The sequence below is a fragment of the Adiantum capillus-veneris genome, chromosome 6 (genome assembly GCF_014529385.1).
Source record: "Adiantum capillus-veneris isolate H3 chromosome 6, ASM1452938v2, whole genome shotgun sequence".
NCBI lineage: Eukaryota > Viridiplantae > Streptophyta > Polypodiopsida > Polypodiales > Pteridaceae > Adiantum > Adiantum capillus-veneris.
The window spans coordinates 15,241,643-15,263,815 of NC_140936.1; the positions used below are offsets into that span (position 1 = coordinate 15,241,643).

The following is a 22,173-nucleotide window of genomic DNA, read 5'->3' on the forward strand; positions in this document are numbered from 1 at the left end:
ATCATCATGCTTATCTTTGTCATCCAAATCATCATGCAAATCGTTGTCATCCAAATCATCATGCTTCACACAATCATGCAAATCTTGTGTGTCATGCTTTGGAGAAGAAGAGATTGAGAGAGTCTCCTTTTCCGAATCTCTCGCATCTGTGCCTGCACTTGAGAAAAGAGTCGCAACATCTCTTCCCTTCTTGCTTTGTTCTCACGATCAAATTCTGCTTGTCTTGCTTTGTTCTCTGCTTGTCTTTCTGCGTGCTCACGATCTAATTTGGCTTGTCGTTCTTTGGCTTCCAAGCGTGCTTGCTCGCGCTCACGCGCTATGGCTGCCATTCTTGCTGCATTTCTTGCTTCGCGTTGTAAATTTTGTTCCATAAACAACAGCTCCAACTCCTCCATTGGAGTTAGTGCAATCGGTGTCGTAGATGGTGAAGAGCGACGGTCAGAAAAACCTCCTGGTGGGAAAAATTCTTCTTCGCCTCTCTCATGCTCATCACCTCCAAGCGAAGTATCCATTCCGCTTCGAGTGATGACCATTCTGAAGTTGTGGGTGCTTGTGGGTTCTTAAGTTCACGAGGAACTTGGGTTCTTGGGTTCTTGAGGTTCTTGAGGTTTTCTTTCGCTTGCAAACCGTGTTTGAGAAGGATCTTCTCTTCACCCGAGTTCTACTCTTTTCTGCGGGCGCACCCCTTGGCGGCCTTGCGCTCACACCAAGGTTGCTTTTTCCCACCTCACGTCGATTGGCCGGCTGCTAACTGCACGGTCCGCTCTCAATGAGTGAAAAGAGACACAAGGGGAGGCTGGACAAGCCCTTCTTTCTTGGGATTCGTGTCACTCTTCAAAAAACACGATTAGGAATCGACACGCCCAAGCGAACTTGGGTTCGTGCGACTGCAAGAAGCAAAAAAAATTCTTGTGATTCTTGTGGTTCTTTCCTTGAGTGATACAGAACACTGCCAAAGCTCTGTTACCAATGTTAGGTGGAGCGGAATGAATGTTTGCGCTTTGCTAAAGATGAGTGCTCCGAACTGTGCTCAAGGTTCCTTTTAGTTCTTATGGAAGGTAGAGCCTTCCGTTCTTAATGAGAGAATGCGATGATCACAAACAAAGTGAATGGACACTGTGCGTGCAAGTGAATGAGACTGAGAGATAGAGAGAGAAGAGAGATACGACACCAGAGACGTTGTAAAACCCTCCTCCGAAGGCCCCACTCTCGTCAGCGAGAGTGGTCTACTTATGATTGCACAAAGTGGTACAATGTGGATGCAATGGATTGATGCAACTTGGGACTATGCCGATGACGACGACGGTGATGGCGACGATGACTTTAGGGCTGAAATCTGCGGTCTTCTAACTGCTGAAAATCTGCTAATCTTTGGGCTGTTTTGGGTGGCTGAAAATGACTGTTTTGGCTGCGTTTTTGAGGGCTGAAAATGGGGGTCTTCTGCAATGCTTCTAGGGCTGATTCTGCTGCTGTCCCATAGGGCTGAAAACACTACTGTTCTGATGCGGAATGGGCTGAAAACAAAAAAACGCTACTTTGACTTCCTAGCGTTAGTGAAAACGCTATGCAGTTCTGATGTGCTGGCGAAGACGGGGAGGCTGAAAACGCCAGGGATCTGGTGCTGACGATGGTATGCAAAAACGCTACACAAGGTGGTGATGATGGCGATGATGCAACTGAGAAAGGTTGGGGCTGATGTGTCTATGGCGAGGATGGAGGAACCAAAACGCCAAGGGGTTAATGCTGGGGGTTTTGCTGAGAAGGTGTCTGTTGAGCATGTGCTCTTGCTGCCTCTTCTGCCAGAAAGTGCTAACTTGGGTTTGCTTATATATTAACTTAGCAAAATTGCCCTACCTACTTTTGTTGGAAAGTCACTTAAAAATAATAAGTGAAAAATATAAAAAATAGGCTAAATGCTCTGGAAAATTCCCTTGACTGAATCTGATGGATTCTGAAGGGAATACTGATGATCATCCTGTGTGCAACCAGAGGATATGCATCTACACTAAGTGACTGGGCATGCACGGTCTACGAAGACTCACTAAAAGTGCCAGATCACTTCTAATCTAGACTTGACTGGACCGATTGAACCCTGATCATGCTGTAGCTTGTCCACAGACACATAGGGTTGGATGTGTCACGTGACAGTTGGTGATATCACTGTAGAGATACATCGGCTTTCCTATGAATGTTTCTAGCTACTTAGTACAACTGAGTAGTTGTGTGTTCTTCCCCTTGTATATTACCCTTTTGGTAGGTTTTCCTCGTTTTGAGGTTTCCCACTAATAAATTAATCAAATAGGTTTACAAAAAAAAAAAAAGTGTGTGTGTGTGTGTGTGTGTGTGAGAGAGAGAGAGAGAGAGAGAGAGAGAGAGAGAGAGATGAAATGAAATGAAATGTTATATTAACGTCTTCAAGAGGCCAAAGTGGCATATGAGACCAAAAGTTACAATTGGTGAATCAGATATAGTGTGTTGAGTACAAAAAGTACAAAGAACTGAAAAACTGAAACTGTAACGAAATAGGTGGGGAGGGGTGATGGGTAAGGGCTGATATAATGGGTTAGCTGATACAAAGCTGAAACAAAAATGGATCATTTGAGATACAAATCATCAGATGAGATCCCTCATCGGTCGCTGCCGAATCTCATCAATATCCTCCGTGGTCAATACTTTGACTGGTCGTCTTGCATGTCGAGCTAGGATGGTCTTGATCCTCTACTGCCACCTCCGTCGATGATGTGAGGCCCCTCGTGGTCGTGGACGCGTGGATCTACCTAGCTCAATGGCTCGATCGATCCGTGTACCTTTGGTGTGGGTGGGATCTGAGATGTGTTGTGATGACTGCTCCTCTGACTGTCATCGGGCTGGCGTAAAGAAGTCTGTGATTAGTCTCTGAGATTGGCTCTCCCGTGATGTCCTCAATAAGCTCTCTCTATGTTTGCGCAGCTCTAGTTGAAACAATCCAAGACATCTCTGATCTTCGTATGTCATGACTCTAGAAAATGGTCCAAAATCCTCTCTGAATAGATAGTGGAAGCAGCCTCGTATCTCATAGTACACCGGACAGTGACATGTGTAGTGCAACTCTGACTCTGGCTCTAGGCGACATAAATGACATATCCTAGCCTCTGCTGGTACCCCTCCAGTCTCAATCTGAAGCTGATGTGAGGATGTGCATATCTGCCCAATAGCAGATCGTATCCCATGAGATAAGTGTGTATCCATGTATGCAAGCCTAGTCACAAAACCGTCCTCCGTGATTTGGAGAAGATTCTCTTTATAGAAGCCATCTTCGTGCTCAACTCCTGTGCCAACTGTATCCATGTGCTCCTGGTATCTAACTGAATCAGATCCTGATGGATGAGTCTGGTGATCCCTGTCTGTGTGAGAGATAGGGAGGGTGCATCCAAGGAGTACTAGAAGGGAGTGAATCTATCCATGCTGAAACCATGATGTCATCTGCCCATACCAACATGTTGTGTCATCCTGCAGTGCTAGCTGTCGGGATGACTCCAAGGCTAGCCGAGCGTGTCTGTCTCTAGGGAGGTCCCATACACTGTGTATAAGGGTGTAAGGTGCAGCGGAATGAATGTTGTATTTTCTCAAGATTAGTGATCTATATTTGCTGAAGGTTCCTTTTAGTTCTTAGGGAGGAGAGAGCCTTCCGTCTTTATGGAGATTGCTATGATGACGAACAAAGTGAGTGGATATTGTGCGTGCAAGTGTATGAGACTGAGAGAAAGAGAGAAGAGAGATACGACACACGAGAGGTTGTAAAACCCTCCTCCGAAGGCCCCACTCTCGTCAGCGAGAGTGGTCTACTTTTGATTGCACAAAGGTGTACAATGATGATGCATGGACTGATGCAAATGGGGACTATGCCGATGACGACGATGATGACTTTAAGGCTGAATTCGATGCTCTTCTATCTGCTGTCCACAAAGGGGTAATGGCTGAGAATCTGGACCACTTTGGGGGTTGAAAATGATTGTTTTGCTGCTGTTTTTATGGCTGAAAATCCCTGATTTGTCGAGGCTCATATGGATGACAAAAACGCTGAGGTTTTAGCACGATCAGGCTGCGTTTTTGGGGCTGTCGTCGAAGGCTGAAAACGCTGTTTTGTTGCAGGTGTTGGGCTGCGTTTTATGACTGAAAACGCTGCCACTTGTAGGCTTTGTTGGCGATAGCAAACGCTAGGGTTTGGGGCTGCCGGTCATGGGCAAAAACGCCAAGAAGGCGGCCTTGCTGGCGATGGCTGTTGGGGGAAAAACGCGAAGGGGGGGAGAGGATGTAGCGATCCCAAAACGCTAGGGCTGATGGGGGTGGTCTCACCAAGGCAAGCTTGAAGAGGTTCTTGTTGAGAGAGGGAGGGAGTACCTGTTGCTTGAAAGCTTGTTGTGCTCCTTGCTCATCTGCCCAATTGTGCTAACTTGGGTTTGCTTATATATTGACTTACCCAATTTGCCCTACTTAGTTCCCAAGAAAAGTCAATAAATAAATAAGTGAAAAATGTCAAAAATAGGATAAAGTCATTGGAAAAATCCCCAAACTGACTCTGATGGAAATGCTTATGCTTATCCGGTGTGCAACCAGAGGATATGCATCTACACTAAGTGATTGGGCATGCACGGTCTACGAATAGACTCACAAAAGTGCCAGATCACTTCTAATCTAGACCGACTGGACTGACGGGAACCCTGCTATGGTGTAGCTTGTCCACGGACACATAGGGTTGGATGTGTCACGTGACATCTCCTCCTTTTTAAAGTGAGGTACTGGTACCGAGTTGCATGGCTTCCTTGTAGTCTGCCAACAACTCTGGATAATCCTTGAAGAACTCTTCGTCCACCCACACCGCTTCATCGGTTCCTCGATCTTTGAACTTCAAAAAATATTGTCGTACTTGTTTCTTCGAACCATGGCGAAACCGATGCAACAAGACTTGCTCCGGCTCCATGACTTCAGCTTCATCGATGATCTCCGGTTCTTCTTCTTCCGAAACGTCCTTTGGAGGTGTGCCCTGAAACACTTTCAACCAAGAAACATGGAAAACGTTGTGCATTGACCATGAGTTAGGTAACTGCAATTTCATTGAAACCTCATTAATCTTTTTGATGACTGGAAATGGACCATACATACGAAAAGACAACTTAGGACATTTCTTTCCAACTTGCTTAAGACGTTGTTTCATGATTCGTAGATACACCCAATCTCCTTCCTTGATCGAGACCTCTTGACGATGCTTGTTAGCCTGCCGAGAATAAGATTCCTGAGCCTCGCTTAGCTGAAGCTTCACACTTTCAGAAATCTCATCCAATGACTGACTCTCAGCATTGGCATCAGGCATTTGAGTGACCGATCTAGTCAAAAGTGATTGGAACCGACGGCCAAAAGCTGCCTCATACAGAGTTCGACCAATAGCAGAAGAAAAGGAGTCATTTAGAATAGCCTGAACCAGTGGGAGATAGAGCTCCCATTGAGATTGTTGATCATGAACATAAGATTTTAACACATCGAAAGCCAACTGATTGTAAATTTCTGTTTGACCATCTGATTGTGGATGAAAAGCCGATGAAAAATTCAACTTTGTGCCAAAATTTTCAAAGAGTGCGCGCCAAAAGTTGGACGTGAACTTAACATCCCTATCTGAAACAATGGACTTTGGCAAACCATAGAGGGGGTACCAATGCTTGATGAACAATCATGCTACGTCTTGTGCAGTAACTGTGGCTTTACAAGGAATCAATATGCAAAATTTGCTGAAACGATCAACAATTATTAAACATTGAGTGTTCCTTGAATGTAGACTTGGTGGTAAGTTAGTCACAAAATCCATAGAGATATCCTGAAAAGGTCCCTCGGGAATAGGCAGTGAAAGCAAGAGGCCTTGCTGCTTACCCCGAGGAGCTTTTACTTTTTGACATATAGTGCACTGTGTGACATAATGAAACACATCTTTTCTCATTTTAGGCCAATAAAAAAATCGTTCAATCTTTTCCAATGTGGTGTTCATTCCCCTGTGCCCACCCGTGAGAGAATCATGTGCATCATGCAATATGGTTGGCCTGAGAGAGGGCAACACACATAAACGCTGACGAAAAAAATATCAATCCATCACGAATGAGATAGTTGCTGGGCCCTTGGGAAGCAAGAGCCTGTAACCAATACTTACCAAACTCCGAATCTGCATACTGATTCTTCATGCTGTCAAAAGACTCACCCTGTATAGAAAATGTGGTTCTTGACTCAAGAGCCAAAATTTGTGCTTTGCGACTCAACGCATCTGCAACAGGGTTAGCTTTTCCAGACACATACTCAATCAAACCTCCAAATTGCTCAAAAAATTGTGACCACCGCGCTTGGCGATCACTCCAATGTGCACTAGGCATAGACTGGAGCCACTTGAGGGCTTGATGATCTGTGCGCACTGTAAACTCTCTACCATAGAAAAAATGCTTCCAATGCTTAAGAGAGTGAATGACAGACAAAAGTTCTTTATCATAAACTAAATAATTCTTTTCCGCACTATTGAGCTTCCGGCCAAGGAAAGCTACAGTACGACCATGCTGCTGGAGCACAGCGCCTATGGCGACATTGCTCGCATCCGTCCATACCTCAAAGGGATCATCCCAAGAGGCAAGGATAAGACACGGTGCTTCTGTCACCGGAACCTTGAGAGCTGCGAAAGCCTCAATGGCTGCCTCGGGCAAGTCTACGCGCTGACAGCGAGTCTTTGCTCCTTTCAAAACATCAGTCATACGTGCATCAATGCGTGCAAAATTCTCTATGTGCGAACTATATGCTTGACATAAACCAAGAAAAGAACGCACATCATATGCAGTTTTGGGCAAATCCCAATTACGAACCTGTTCCACCTTTGCGGGGTCTAGCTTGACGACCTCTGCAGAAATGATATAACCCAAATAAGTGACTTCAGTGAGAAAAAATTCAGACCTCTTAGCTGCAATGTACAACTGACACTCATCCAAATGAGTTAGTACCCTTTCAACATCTCTTTCATGTTGTTCCCACGAGGCAGAAAAAATGAGAATATCATCTAAAAAGATGAACACACATACACCGACCACATCGCCGAAACGACCTACCATGAGACGATTGAACGTATCCACGACACCTGTCAATTCAAAAGGCATAACAATATACTCCCACTGCCCTCGCTCGGTGCGAAAAGCGGTCTTGAAAATGTCGCCTTTGAATACCCGTATCTGATGGTATCCACTTTTGAGATCAACCTTGCTGAAAATCTTTGCCCCATTGAGCCTATCGAGGATATACTCAACGCGAGGCATCGAAAACTTGTTCTTGACGGTCATCTTGTTTAATGCTCTGTAATCAACACACAAACGAGACGAACCATCCTTCTTGCGAACAAACAAAATAGGGGCAGCAAAAGGACTTACACTAGGACGTATGAATCCTCTAGCCACCAACTCCGTGAGTTGTCGCTCTAACTCTTCCTCCTGTGACTTGTTCAAACGGTAGGGAGCCTTACTGACAGGCTGCGCTCCCTCCATAAGCTCGATGCGATGGTCCTCCGGCCGCTCGGGTGGGAGACGAGGTGGAAGATCATCTTGCAAAAAGAGATGTTTAAACTTGGTAAACTCTGAATACTTAGCTGGAGCCTGAATGCTCTGGGAAACTGGAGCAGGATAGATGAATGTTGCTGGTGCTCCTCGTTGTAATTCACGCTTTACCTGCACATGAGAGATGAGAGGCAAAGAATGCAAGCCCTCCTCAACACAAATGATGAGGGGGGAATCAGGTTTGGCATGTAAAATGAGAGTGTTAGCCTCAAAATCAATGAGAGCGTTGAGTTCACGAAACCATTTAATGCTCAAAATCATATCACATCCTGAGAGAGGAGACACAAGAAAATTTCCTACGAAAAGAAGCTTGTTGAATGGTAAACATCACATTAAGGCACTCCTTCGTGATGAGAGAGTCCATACCAGGAGCGAAGCCAGAAACCTCGAGAGGAGATTTCTGACTAACCTCTAGGCGGGCTCTCTCAACAAGAGGGGGACTAATCACATCATGCATACTGTCTGGATCAAACAATATGATAAATCACTGCCCCTTTACATGACCATAACACTTCAAGAGAGACTCATCAATGTGTGTGTCAGAGTCAGGAGAAGATGCAGGTTGTGTTGTGACAGTGCTTGTGGTAGTTGTGGGTGCTTTTGGTTCTTTAGGTGGGACTGGCCTTCTTAATGTGACCCTTGACGTGACATTGAAAACATCTACCTTCTTTAGCATAAATCACTTGTTCTTCAGCCGTGATGTATCCTCCTATAATTCCTTGTGAAGCTTTTTCATCAGGGGTTAGCTTAGGTTTTGCAGGTGCTTTAGCTTTACCCTTAGATTCTTTGTTAGAGTTCTTTTTCGAGGAATTAGAGGAAGAAGGGCTAGGAGAATTACCATTCTTAACATTCTTACCATTCTTACCATTCTGTGTGTTCTGAGAATTCTGCTGGGTTTCTTGAGAAGTCTTGTTTTCCTTAGGCTTTCCTTTGTTGTGCTTCATCTCGTGTGCGAGAGCAATCGCTACCGCTTTGTTGAGATCGATTGGATCAAGTATCTCGACATCATACTTGATATACTCGTCCAATCCGTAAAGAAATGCCTCTTTGCGCTCCGCATCCGATTTGCCTAGCTGCAAAACACGATTAGAGAAAGACATAACCGGCATACCGTTTTGCTTGAGAGTGCGCCAATCGTCCTTCAATCGTGCAAGGTACTGAGGTGGCATAAACCGCGCCTTGAGCTTGTCTTGGAAATCAGCCCAATTGAAGGAAAGGGACGTGAATCCGTCGGCTTCCTCTAGGTATGCAGCTAGCTGTGCCTCTTGCCATGCATGGTACCAATTGATGGCATCAGCGGCAAGGTACATAGCTGTCGTCAAAACTTTGCTATTGCTTGTTTTCTTAGTTGTCACAAAATAAGCATTAAATTGGTGCAACCAAGAATGAATAACCGTAGCATCCATCTTACCGTCATACTTACTGAAGGTCAACTTCTCGGTGACCGGGTTGTTGGAGTCCGGATCGTGGCTTGCGCCACTTGATGAACTCCCACGATCTTTGGGTGGGTCGGACTTTGAAGCAAGTACTTCCCGAAGCAATTCTTGAGTGCGGCGTTCTCGTTGAGCTTCACGCTCAATCTCCAAAGCCACTCTTTGAGCTGCACGCTCGGCTTCAATGGCTGCGCTTCGTGCCGCCTCTTCCGCCTTTCTTTGTTGTTTTCGTTCTTTGCGTTCGCCGCGCTCGCGTTCTAAAGCAAGGCGATTTGCTTCTTGTCTATCCATCATGGCCATCATCTACTGGACCATTGCCTCCATAGGGTTTGGTGCACTTGGTGGCGTAAATGGCGAACGGGGAGGGTTGAAGAAATTATCTCCTGGTGGGAAAAGTCTTCGTCGCCTCTCTCATGCTCATCACCTGTATGCGAAGTATCCACTCCGCTTCGGGTGACGACCATGCACTATGATCTTGGGTTCTTAAGTTCGCGAGGAACTTGGGTTCTTGAGGTTTTCTTTCGCTTGCAAACCGCGTTTGAGAAGGATCTTCTCTTCACCCGAGTTCTATTCCTTTCTGCGGGCGCACCCCTTGGCGGCCTTGCGCTCACACCAAGGTTGCTTTTTCCCACCTCACGTCGATTGGCCGGCCGCTAAGTGCACGGCCCGCTCTCAATGAGTGAAAAGAGACACAGGGGGAGGCTGGACAAGCCCTTCTTGCTTGGGATTCCTGTCACTCTTCAACAAAACACGATTAGGAATCGACACGCCCAAGCGAACTTGGGTTTGTGCGACCTCAACAAGCAAAAAAAATTCTTGTGGTTCTTCCCTTGAGTAGTACAGAACACTTCCAAAGCTCTGATACCAATGTAAGGTGCAGCGGAATGAATGTTGTATTTTCTCAAGATTAGTGATCTATATTTGCTCAAGGTTCCTTTTAGTTCTTAGGGAAGGAGAGAGCCTTCCGTCTTTATGGAGAGTGAGTGGATATTGTGCGTGCAAGTGTATGAGACTGAGAGAAAGAGAGAAGAGAGATACGACACACGAGAGGTTGTAAAACCCTCCTCCGAAGGCCCCACTCTCGTCGGCGAGAGTGGTCTACTTTTGATTGGACAAAGGTGTACAATGATGATGCATGGACTGATGCAAATGGGGACTATGCCGATGACGACGATGATGACTTTAAGGCTGAATTCGATGCTCTTCTATCTGCTGTCCACAAAGGGGTAATGGCTGAGAATCTGGACCACTTTGGGGGTTGAAAATGATTGTTTTTGTCTCAAGAAAACCCTCATACATGGCTCGATTAAAACATCATAGCAAGAAGCTCTGCAAGCATATCTTTGGCGTGGATGAAGTGCTCTGCTTCCAGACCATCATGGTCATGTGCTTTCCTTGTCTTCATCGTGTCAATGGCTTTCCTTACCCTCTCAACCGTAAAGAAAGTACATGTCTCAGGGCATGTCTCCGGTGGATCCGGCAAAGGTGGCTGCCCTGATACTGTGTAGAGAGATGTGGCATATTTCCCCCATGTCTCTGTGGAGGTGATGGCTGGTGGTGGTGAATGCTCATGGAATAGTCTCCATGCCTCGCCCGAATCCTGGCTCATAAACAGCTTATACAGATGCCGCTCTAGCTGAGATATATAAGCCCTCTTCTTTCGTCGCACTAGGCGGCGAAAGACAATCTGTGAATGTCTATGTGTGGTAGTACCCATGATCACCTCCCTCTGCAATCTGATCCTCGTCTCTCTACACTCCTCATCATACCAGCTGTACTGGGGCATGCTCCCCGATCGTCTCTGTGTAGGCTTGCCTCTGATGTTGCATCATGGAGCGTCTCTGCCAGTATCTGAGTGAGGTCATCTAGTGGCCATTCTGGCTCCAGAGTGCATAGCTGCCTGTATATCTCATCCATGTACACGGAATCCGTCTTCCTCGTGAAGGTATACCGAGTGTGTGTGGAGACCTCTCCTAGTGGAGCTGTGCTGAACTGAAACGTGAGAGTGGAAGACAAGATAGCATGATCGACTGCTACTCCAACTGGCCTAGTGCCCACCATGAAATCTTGGAAGGATGGAATGAGGCATAGCTGGGCCATAACATAATCCACTATGCTAGCCCCATGTCCGCGTGGAAAACATGTGAAACCTCCCGATGTAGGAAATCTCTGTAGGCCATTCAAAATGGTCAATCCATGTGCAGTCCCCATATCTATCAAGTATCTGCCATACTCAGTGTGCTCTTCATCCTGTGATAGTGTGGATAAGCTCATCTTTGTAACATCAAGCTCCCTAAGCATCTCCTCTGAAGTATCATAAAATACTGTCTGATGATGGACAATCCTAGCATTGAAATCCCCTAGTATGATAATGTCACTATCCCTAGAAAACTCCCATATGTCATCATCCAAAATAGAAAAGGGGGACTGTCCTCTAGGTGGTGCATATACTTACGTACTAGGAGGGAAATTTCAAATAGCAAATATCAATGTAGAGATATCTGCATGTCTCTGCCTTGAGTCTCATCCACATGTACCTTGCATGCTCATCCTTGCGTGCTATATGTATGAATGACTGCAACTCCTCCCTGAATAAAACTGCCACTCCCCTTGAACCCCTGATCGGGTCGCTCATCTGCAAGCTGTCTCCCATCTATATCCGCTCACCTGTGGCATGGACTGTCGAGGAGCTTGATGTGTCTCGGAATAGAAAATGATGTCCCTCCCAATGAAACTATCCTCAAAGGCACCTACATCAAGGCGTAGAGATGCATTACAGTTCCAAGTGGCCACCTTTAATTTAGTCCCATAGGTCACGCACCGTCATGTGGATCGTTGCTCCATTATCACAACCCTCCCATCTCTATGAAAGGCAGTCTTCCCTTTTCCCCTTGCCGCTCTAATCTCTGGCATTACCTCCTTCATATGAGCAATCTGCGAGAGTGTGAGGTCGTCCCCAAGAAAAATACCTATATTCTTAAGAGTGGGTCTTTTCTTCAAAAAGTCCTCCTTTGCTTTCAGAGAGAGGAAGCGGAGGATAAGCGCTCTTCCCTTGGAAGTTTCCCCCTTGCTTTCTTTCACAAGACGGGCACCACGTGCCAATAGAAAAGAACAGTCTGAACAGACTTTTAGCACTTCAATAACAATTGAACTGAGAGAGAGAGAGAGAGACGACACGCGACACAGTGGCGGAATTCCACCCCAGAGAGTATTGGCCCCAAACCTTGGCGCCCCTTTCTGTATTTCTTTATATTGCATCAACTCAATACAAGCCAATATTCCAGACTCTGCACCTACTCCAGGAAGCATGCCAGAGAATGAGCTCTTTGCACATATTTAAAGGCCCTTGGCCTATGAAAAGCAGTTTACATGAAAAGCCTTCAAACTCAAAAGCTTTTGGTCCAAAAGCAATGCCCGGAAATCTGCCACGTCAGCACTGTCAGCTGAAAATCCGAAAAGTGCCATGTCATCAGTTGCTACGCATGTGTGCGGGTCCTGCTTTATTTTAATCCTTTATGTCACTTGGGGCCTCATCGGACGGGGTCCCCATAAGTTGGTAGGACTTCTTCTTCTGTTACTTGTTCTTCTTAGGGTTTAGGCCTCTCGGCCGGCATTTGCAAGTTGGCTCCATTCTTCAGGGCTTTAACATGTCAGCAGTTTGTGGCACTTACACTTTTCTTGTTACCTACTCGCCAAGCCTTTGTATGCATTAGCGCAATAACCCCACCCTATCCTCAAGCATTGATGGTCTCTTGTTGATGGTCTCTTGCATTTCCTCTTTGCATTTTTGGATGGCATATATATATATATATATATATATATATATAGAGAGAGAGAGAGAGAGAGAGAGAGAGAGAGAGAGAGAGAGAGAGAGAGAGAGAGAGAGAGAGAGAGAGAAGCTAAAAAACGTGTTTTTTATATAATACTTGTAAAAAATATATATTTGAAAAAAAGCGACGTATTTTATCTTGATCCTCGAAAAATACGTCTAGTATGCATATTAAATGCCCCGTATAAAACGTCCCGTGCCATACCTTAGCTGCTAGAGAGAGAGAGAGAGAGAGAGAGAGAGAGAGAGAGAGAGAGAGAGAGAGAGAGAGAGAGAGAGAGAGAGAGAGAGAGAGAGAGAGAGAGAGAGAGAGAGAGAGAGAGAGCTTATATTGAAACCTTGTTTTACCTTGATCATTGTTCATTGATTCTTGTGTATGTGGGTGCATAGATTGGAACCTAGTTCTATGCCGATCATTGGTCAATGAAAATGCCATAGTCCTTAAACGATACTGTGCATGATGGAGCTGATGGTTATATTGAAATTTATTGTCTTGTGGATGACTACCATGAGTTTGTAACTTGCGCCTTCCTTTAAAGGTGGATCTTGGCTCTTTGTGGATTTATCTAGGGGTGTGCATATATTAGTTGATCTGCATCCACCTGATGGTTGGTAGCCATGGCTTGGATGGCAACATCTATTGTATAGCTTATGCTATAATGCAGAAATTGGGACTAACATCTGAGGGTTTACCATGCGATTTTATTGCGCTTATGCATCAATCCCATCGTCTTGTGTCATTGAGTAGCATATGTAAGGTCTCTAAATGTGATCATGGAGGGGTTAGACTTATTTCAAATAGCTTTTGCGATTGAAATTATGTTGTGCAGATGAGTTAAGTATTTTTTGACACAGTTTATAATTTATAACAAGAGGAAGAATCGGGTGGAAGAGAGAAATAAATCTGGGAAGGTTGGGTCGCATAACAGGGTTAGCCGGGGGATTTAGGGTGCTCAAATAGCTATGCAAAGCTTTCGAGTCAATTCTGTCATCCGTTGCAACGCCTTTGTCTTTGTAATTCTACCAAATATACCAATTGTGGTACCACATATTGGGCATGTGTCTCCTCAGGGGGTGGATGGGCTCGGTGGATTTCCTCCTTCAACAGTGTGATCTCCCGGTGCTTCGTCCATGTTGATAGGATCGTGCTTTGGTTTGCAAACGGCAATGGAGCAGACTTTATTCTGATACCTTTGTAATCACTTCCGATGAGTGATCGGATGGAAACATAGAGATAACTGCAAACTACACACTTGACAACGTTCTGAGCCAAGACTGTTGCTAAATTAACTTTATCTGACATAAAAATAATCTAAATGAATTATTGGATTTATAAGTGTGAGGGTTTTCTCGCTTGGGACACTAGAAAAATAATTCTAAATGAATTATTGGAATTTTAAGTGAGTGTTTTTCTCATTGGAGACATTTGATATAGATATGTCTAGTGCGTCATTCAGAGTAATGACGGGAGCACTGTGAACGGGAATATCTGTAAGGCCACATGGAACGGGTACTTCTGATGCATCACATCAGATGGGTGACAGGGAGCATTGGGAAGAAGTTTTTGACCATCTGGGAACGGACATCTCTGATGCGTCATAGGATGGGTGACATAGAGCGTCACGAAGGAGATTGTACCTTAAGTTCGGTAGGAAAGGACTAGGCGATGGATATTCCTGATGCGTCACAAGGTGGGTGACAGTGGCATCGAGAAGGGAATATTCCATAGTTGGGAGGAAATTCCGAACTGCGTTAGAATTGTGCACAAGGATGAGCAAGCACTTGAATGAAGATGGGTTCAAAGGAAAATTTGAGAAAAGCAGATGCTATTTGAAAAAGCGGGTTGCTTTTTGGAAAGCAAATGCTTTTCCATAAAGAGGTCTATGTATGCATTACGTCCGTGCATGTGGTTGCATCCAGGGACGCCTGGGAAGTGCTGTGTAAGCATTGCTTTCAGTTTATAAGGTTTTACTGAATTTTTAGCAGGTTTACACCATTTTTTAAAGAGGTTGGCTGCCCACTTAATAAGTGGGCAGCCACAGATAAATAAAGCAGCTAAAAACCCAGCACCCCCTCTTCTTGCTCTTCCTGGCAGCCCACGACCCCTCTCTCCCTTCTTTTGGCAGCAACCCAGCGAATCCTCTCTCCTCAGTCCTAAGCGCCCCAAAGTTCCCTTAGTTTTGCCAGGGAGGTATGCCCTATTCTTGCCGGCTGCCAGAGACAATAAAAGCAAACCTCTCTCACACTCTTTGGGCACCAGAAAAATCCAGCGCTAGCAAGAAGGATGGGCTGCTGCGAATTTCAGCCATGAAGATGTTGCTGTTGATGATGCCCATGGCTGCCCGGAGTGTACCAGATGTCGCCGAGACCGAGTCGCGAAGTCGATCTCGGCGAAGAAGGGCTGAAAACAGAGAATTCAGCGTGCTGCAGATTCTCGCCAGGTTTTGCAAAGTGCCCGTATGCGTCGGGAAAGTCATTTAATGCGTGGGAATACTGACTGCGAAGTGTCCTAGTACAGTTATGCTGCCGAAATCAGGCCGGAACAGTGGAAATTCAGCCTAGTTTGTGCGGGGCAGCTTGTAGGGAACCACAACGTTTATTCCCTCTTTTGAACAATAAAGAAATACCGAAAGGGGCGCCTAAGTTAGGGGCCAATCTGGTGTCGGTCTACTCATACAGGTGCAATCTAGCAGCCTGTATCCCTCTCCCCTTTGTTGCGTCTTGAAAGTACATGTAAAATAGACGACTAATAATGGGTGAAAGCTAAATCAAGGTTTAAAGTAAAGTCTACCGCCCTTTTTGGATTGAACAGGCCGGTTTCAGACATCACTTGATAAGAGCTGTCTAGTAGGACGAGCCCAACTCCAAGACTACGGGGATGCTCACATCACCTGAGATGCATACATAGGTGGATTAGGATCATCATTGATTGACATCGAGCACGACCTGCCAAGCTTCTTAGCATGGAGGACATTGACACCTTCGTCGGAGACCATTGCTTGCTCTCTAAGATGAGCTATTGTACACCTTGAGCGTCTACCCCTATTCCCCCACTCCTCTCGTGTATTGATGTATATGATAGTCTCTAGCTCTCATCTCCCCTACGCTGTTTACCATGTTTGATTCGTTATGCCTCTCAATGGCCAATGAACGTATGACATACATAGATTTTACTCCTCCTTTAGCTTCAACCAACAATATTGATGACTCTCAGGTATGTCTTTTCGACCTTCAATAGCTGGAAGTAGTCATAATCTGTATCAAGAAAGATTTAAGTTTTGAGCTAAGTCTAATCTGAAGAATTTGCATGTTTTTGGTGATGGTCCTATTCATTGGGCTTCTTTCAAGAATGTCTTAGTTAGTACTCATTACACAAGTTCTTCCATAAAAGCCCTCAATCGTTTGAGGCGTTTAAGGAAAAAACATCTTGTGGTAGATTGTCCTTTAAGTCCGGTTCATACCTCTCAAGTTATTTATGTTATTTATAGTACTCATGATAGTTCTATGATGTATGTTGGCCAAACCTTTCGAACAACTTTTGTCCGTTTTTAGGAACATGTAAGAGAAGTGAGAAAAGTTCAAAGTAAGAGCACCGTATGTGAAAGTGTGAAACCCTTGCATGTGGCAATAGCAAAACATGGCTTTGAGTCTTTCCGTTGTTTTGCCATTGAGCACATAGAGGGTAATTTTAGAAACTCTAAAGAGTTTTATAAATCAGCATGGCCTCGAGAGTTGTTTTGGATGAGAACTTTGCATACTGTTTTCCCTAAAGGTTTCAACTTGGAAGGAAAGTCTTCTTTACGTAAATAAGACAATTTACCATAAGGAACCTATGCTTTGGCGAAGACATCCCAAACCCGAGTTAGTTCTCCCTTCAAGTCAGTTTAAAAGAACTTGGATTCCTAAAGGTTCTTGTTCAGATCCACCTTCTATTCCTGAAATCAATCCAGTTGTCTTGCACAACACTATTTCTAGTAGAGTACAAGGTCTCCCTAGGGCCTCAATCTCTAAAATTGAGAGTGATGACCCTTTTAACCATAGAATTTTTACTTATAGGGATTTCAAACAGACGACGTTAGTGGGGATGTCATGGTATTTAGTCAATACTATGCATGATGGAGCTGATGGTTATATTGTCTCGTGGGTGACTACCATGAGTCTATACCTTGCACTTTCCTTCAAGGGTGAATCTGGGTATATCCTGGATTAATCTAGGTATATTTTTTAGTCGTATAGCGGACATGCAGACCTCACATTGTGAAGTTTTCGTCCGAGTTACGACCAGTTGATATTGTGCTAATTCTTTCTATCTTTTGTGGTGTGTATGCCCTATCAACTACCTTTTCTTTTGTGCTAATTTTTCCAATTTAACGCTTCTCTTAGTGCTAGGCTTCATTATGGTTGAGTCTGCCCTTGATCTCCGGAGTCATGACAGAAACTCAGCACTCTGAACTTTGTGTTGATGTATGCTCATGTGTGTGTGCGTGTGGTGTGTGTTGTGTTTGGGAGCATATGTTTGTACCTAGTTCTACACCCACTATTGGGCACTGACGACGTTAGTGGGGATGTCGTGGTATTTAGTCAATAGTATGCATGATGGAGCTGATGGTTATATTGTCTCGTGGGTGACTACCATGAGTCTATACCTTGCACTTTCCTTCAAGGGTGAATCTGGGTATATCCTGGATTCATCTAGGTATATTTTTTAGTCGTATAGCGGACATGCAGACCTCACATTGTGAAGTTTTCGTCCGAGTTACGACCAGTTGATATTGTGCTAATTCTTTCTATCTTTTGTGGTGCGTATGCCCTATCAACTACCTTTTCTTTTGTGCTAATTTTTCCAATTTAACGCTTCTCTTAGTGCTAGGCTTCATTATGGCTGAGTCTGCCCTTGATCTCCGGAGTCATGACAGAAACTCAACACTCTGAACTTTGTGTTGATGTATGCTCATGTGTGTGTGCGTTTGGTGTGTGTTGTGTTTGGGAGCATATGTTTGTACCTAGTTCTACACCCACTATTGGGCACTGACGACGTTAGTGGGGATGTCGTGGTATTTAGTCAATACTATGCATGATGGAGCTGATGGTTATATTGTCTCGTGGGTGACTACCATGAGTCTATACCTTACACTTTCCTTCAAGGGTGAATCTGGGTATATCCTGGATTCATCTAGGTATATATAGAGATTGATTTACCTATTTAGAGCCATGGAATTGAGTTCTTTTTCTTATAAATTATTTGAAAGGTATAATATAAGGATTCTATTTAAGCTCTTGTATATCCTTGAGAACTACTCTTATGAAGATTTGGAGCTAAGAGAGTCTCATAGTATTCAACTTAGAGTACTGCTAGGCAAATTTCTGAAGTCGTCCTAGTCTGGAAAATCCCTTGGTTGGAAAGAAAGATCTGTTGATAACTATCTTTACCTCCCTTGACTTGGACAAGATTGGATTAAGCTCTATTTTGAGATCTCAAGAAGCTTTGGATGCTCTCCCTCCTTGTGTGAGAAAGGTATGGAACCATCCCGTCATAGCTTTCAAATATGTGAAAACTTTAGGACAAAAGCTTTCAACTATAGTGACATCGGACGTAATCTTAACAAGCAAGAAAGGCTAGCAATCTTAAGTATTGATTGCCCTTGCAGTAAAACTGCTTTTTCTTCTTACGTAAATGGAGCATTGGGTCATGTAGTTACTGTTGATTGTTTTATTCTTCCTTCGGATTTCTTGAAAGACCTTTTCTCAAGAGGTACTAAATATAAGCTCCCTTCCTCAAATGACTCTTGCCTTCTCAAAGCCATAGAGAAAGGAATTTCTAGTTTCATAGTAAAGTTTGAGGAGTCTTTAGGAGTTCAAGGTGTTTTTACCCATTGGAAGTCTGTAGTCCTCAAGAAAGCTTCTTTGAAATTAACATCTTGTTTTAGGAAAGTTTCTTCAGGAAGGAATAGCTTATCTTTAGCTTATCTTCTTCTGATCGTGATGCTCTTAGGAAATTTCATCGTGATTTTGTAATCTCTTACGTAGATAAGTGCTCTAATAACTTTGTTGTTACGTGCAAAAAGTTCTATTTAGAATGCTTGTTAGGTGAAGTAAACTCTCCGACTTACAATGATTGTGATCTTTCGATGTAAAGACTATCTTGAAACATCAAAACTTTTGTAAGTCTTTTGGTTTCAAGTGCCAACCTAAATTACCTTTTTTATATACCGTTTGGAAGTTCCAGAAGAACCCTATAAAGCCTAGATTTATAGCTGCTTCTTAACACCTCTTTGATCGATGTTTCCAAATGGCTTAGTTATTGTTTCAAAGCCATTTTACCTATCGTAAATGAATTGTGGAAAAATATGCTAAAGAAAGCAGACGTACCTACTGATTCAAGTTGGATTTTAAATAATTCAGTAGGTGTGATTCCTGTTATAAAGTTCTTGAACTCTTCAAGAAGCCTTAAGGAGAAATCTTCTCCTTTATGTCTCCAAATTTTTGACTTTACAACACTATACACAAAGCTAAATTTGGAGGACCTTAAATTTAGAGTCAAGTCTCTTATTTCAAAAGTTTTTGCGTACAAGCTCAAGAAGGATAGGTACAAGGCATTGCTAGTAGAAAAGTCAGCCTTGAACTTTGACTTCTTATGGCTGAAAAGTAAGAATGTAGATGTAGACAAAGGAAGAAAGAGATTCACCAGGATTGTAGACGACATTGATATCATATCATGGTTAGATTTTCTTTTGGACAATTTATATATAACCATCGGCGACTCTCTTTTCAAGCAAACAATTGGTATCCCTATGGGCACCAATTGTGCTGTTTTTCTTGCTAATTTGTATCTTTTTACTTATGAGTTTGATTTTATGGAGCGTCTTGTCCTTGCTAATACTTGCCCAATATTTTTGCACAAGTTATGCAATGTAAGATGCTTTGTAGATGACCTTTTTGTTCCCGACGTTCCTTCTTTTCAACATTTTATGTACTTGAATTCGAGTTCTGGAGGCAGAGGCATTTATTCTAAGGAGTTTTGTAAACTAAATTGTACTTCAAATAGTGATTGTTGTGCCTTTTTAGACCTTAAGATTTTTCAGACTCCCTTGGGATTAGAAGTAGATATCTATGATAAGCGCCTTGAATTAGAATATGCCAATCTAAATATCATCCATATGTCTCACATTTCTTCGAACATTTCTCTTCTAGCTAAGTACGATGTCATTTGCTCTCAACTATTTAGATTTTCTCGTCTTTGTTCTGGTAAATCTGCTTTTGTTGTTCAATCTTGCTATCTTATTTCTTTACTAGTTGAAAAAGGATACTCATTCAAAAGAACCATGAAAAACGTTTGTTCATTTTTGCATCGTAGTAAGTTTATTTTTAATGTTTCTTCCTTTGGAATGTTCAAGATAATCAGTAGTAAATTCAATAGAAGTGGGGAGCTAAAAAGCCCACTTATTGTTTGACTTAATAACACCTTATGTTGTTGTTTTGATCTCTAGCGCTTCTAGTATTTTTACTATAGCTTGACAAATGCTGCTAGCCTTTATCATGGCCGAGTATGCCCATCACCTACGGAGGGTGATACAAACTCAACTCGTCGGTTTTGTAGAGTACGTTCAAAGCATGAATGACCTCTATACAAACTTGCACCTACTCTTGGGCACTGACGACGTGAGTAGGGATGTTGTCCAAGCTATGCATGATAAAGGTGATAATCTTATTCTTCCTGTTTGGACAAGCAACGAAGTTGAGGTCGCATATTGTCGAGTTTGGATCTTTGCTCTTCGTAGGTTTGTAGTAGTATTCAATTTTCGATTTCGTATTTAGCTTACCTGAGGACTTAAGAACGTGTTCCTTTAGAAGTCGTTGTGTAAAGTTTGATTTCTAGGATTAAGTTTTTAAGATGTCTTATGCTTTTTTGCTTAGAGTACTTGTTTTAAGCAAGTAAGTTGCGTCAACTTATTTTACGCATGCCTTTTCTAAAAACATTTTTAGGTTAATAATGTTTTGTTTTATCTAGTTTTGTTTCGTAGCACACAAAGTGATTTAGTTTGTTTGTTTTTGTTCTTTCTTTTCTTTTCTTGTGTCCCTTGCTTTTATAGTTTTATGAGTGCTTTATTCCCTCTTATAATTCGTGAGTTTAGACTATTCTGAACTTATGAAGGTATATTTCTGTTCATTTTCTATTTTCATAGCTTTCTAGACAGAGTATCAGATTCTATTGGGATGTAACTTTTGATTCATAGGTCATTTTGGCCTTTTGAAGGTGTTTAATTTAACATTTCATCTCTCTCTCTCTCTCTCTTACCCCCCCCCCCCCCCCCCCCCCCCCCCCCCCCCCCCCCCCCCACCCCACACACACACACACAAAAAAAAAAAAAAAAACCAAACCCCCCCGGGGAGGTGCCTTGTCAACATGCCTCCCCTTGCACTTTGACATGGTATCAAAGCCTAGGCTTGACGACGCCTAGCGGATCAGGAGCATGAAGAGTGGCTGTTGGAGGCTGCGTTTTTCAGCCAGCAAGAGGGTGACTTGTGGCTGCGGTTTCGTGGCTGAGAGCACCCTTAGACCAGCTTTTTTGCATTGAGAGGGGACTGATCTGTCTCTATAATCTGCTTCACTGTTCTGTATGTTGAGAACTTTGCATTATAGAATCAATCAAATGTATGTTGCAAATAAGGATGGTTAGGTCATTAGTTTCTGCTCTGAGATAATTGTGAGAGTAACTTTACCTTGTTGATTGATTATGTTGTGTGTATCTCTGCATTAGATGATCAAAGAGAGGAAGTTTCAGCCTGTTATTGTGTTCAGCTTCAGTAGGCGTGAATGCGAACAGTATGCGATGTCAACATCCAAAATTGATTTCAATAGTGAAGACGAAAAAGGTGTTGTAAACGACGTGTTTAAGAATGCAATACAATGTTTGAATGAGGAGGATAGAGAACTTGCCCCTATAAAGTCAATTCTACCACTTTTGGAGAAAGGGATAGCAATGCATCATTCAGGTCTCCTGCCTATTGTGAAAGAGGTGGTGGAGATTCTCTTTCAAGAAGGCTTAATTAAAGCACTTTTTGCCACAGAAACGGTAACCTCTTGTTTCAAAAGGTTCAACATAATTTCTTATTGGTTATAGACATAATCAATTTGACTGAATCAAGAAGGTTTGCCCGTTTTGCAGTTTGCTATGGGTTTAAATATGCCTGCCAAAACTGTTGTATTCACAGCAGTTCGAAAGTGGGATGGGGATAGTCACCGCTGGATGTCCTCAGGAGAGTACATTCAGGTTAGTAAGTCTTGCTATTTATGAAGATTTTT

General features: G+C 43.3%; 2 protein-coding genes across 2 annotated transcripts in view; both read left to right on the forward strand.

The window, feature by feature from the left end:
- HEN2 (RNA helicase, ATP-dependent, SK12/DOB1 protein) overlaps positions 1-22,173 on the forward strand; it is an 89,353-nt gene that overhangs the window by 10,885 nt on the left and 56,295 nt on the right. Inside the window, exons 2-3 of the mRNA XM_086514015.1 lie at positions 21,629-21,943; positions 22,037-22,141. Coding sequence (XP_086370141.1) covers positions 21,629-21,943; positions 22,037-22,141 — 420 coding nt within the window. The remainder of the gene's footprint in view (positions 1-21,628; positions 21,944-22,036; positions 22,142-22,173) is intronic.
- Positions 19,661-20,320, forward strand: LOC147455182 (uncharacterized). Its single transcript, XM_086515163.1, has one exon. The coding sequence runs from the start codon at positions 19,661-19,663 to the stop codon at positions 20,318-20,320; it is 660 nt and encodes a 219-aa protein (XP_086371289.1).

Coding starts and splice junctions, on each gene's coding strand:
- LOC147455182 (XM_086515163.1), top strand. CDS start 19,661: ATGGGCACCAATTGTGCTGTTTTTCTTGCTAATTTGTATCTTTTTACT.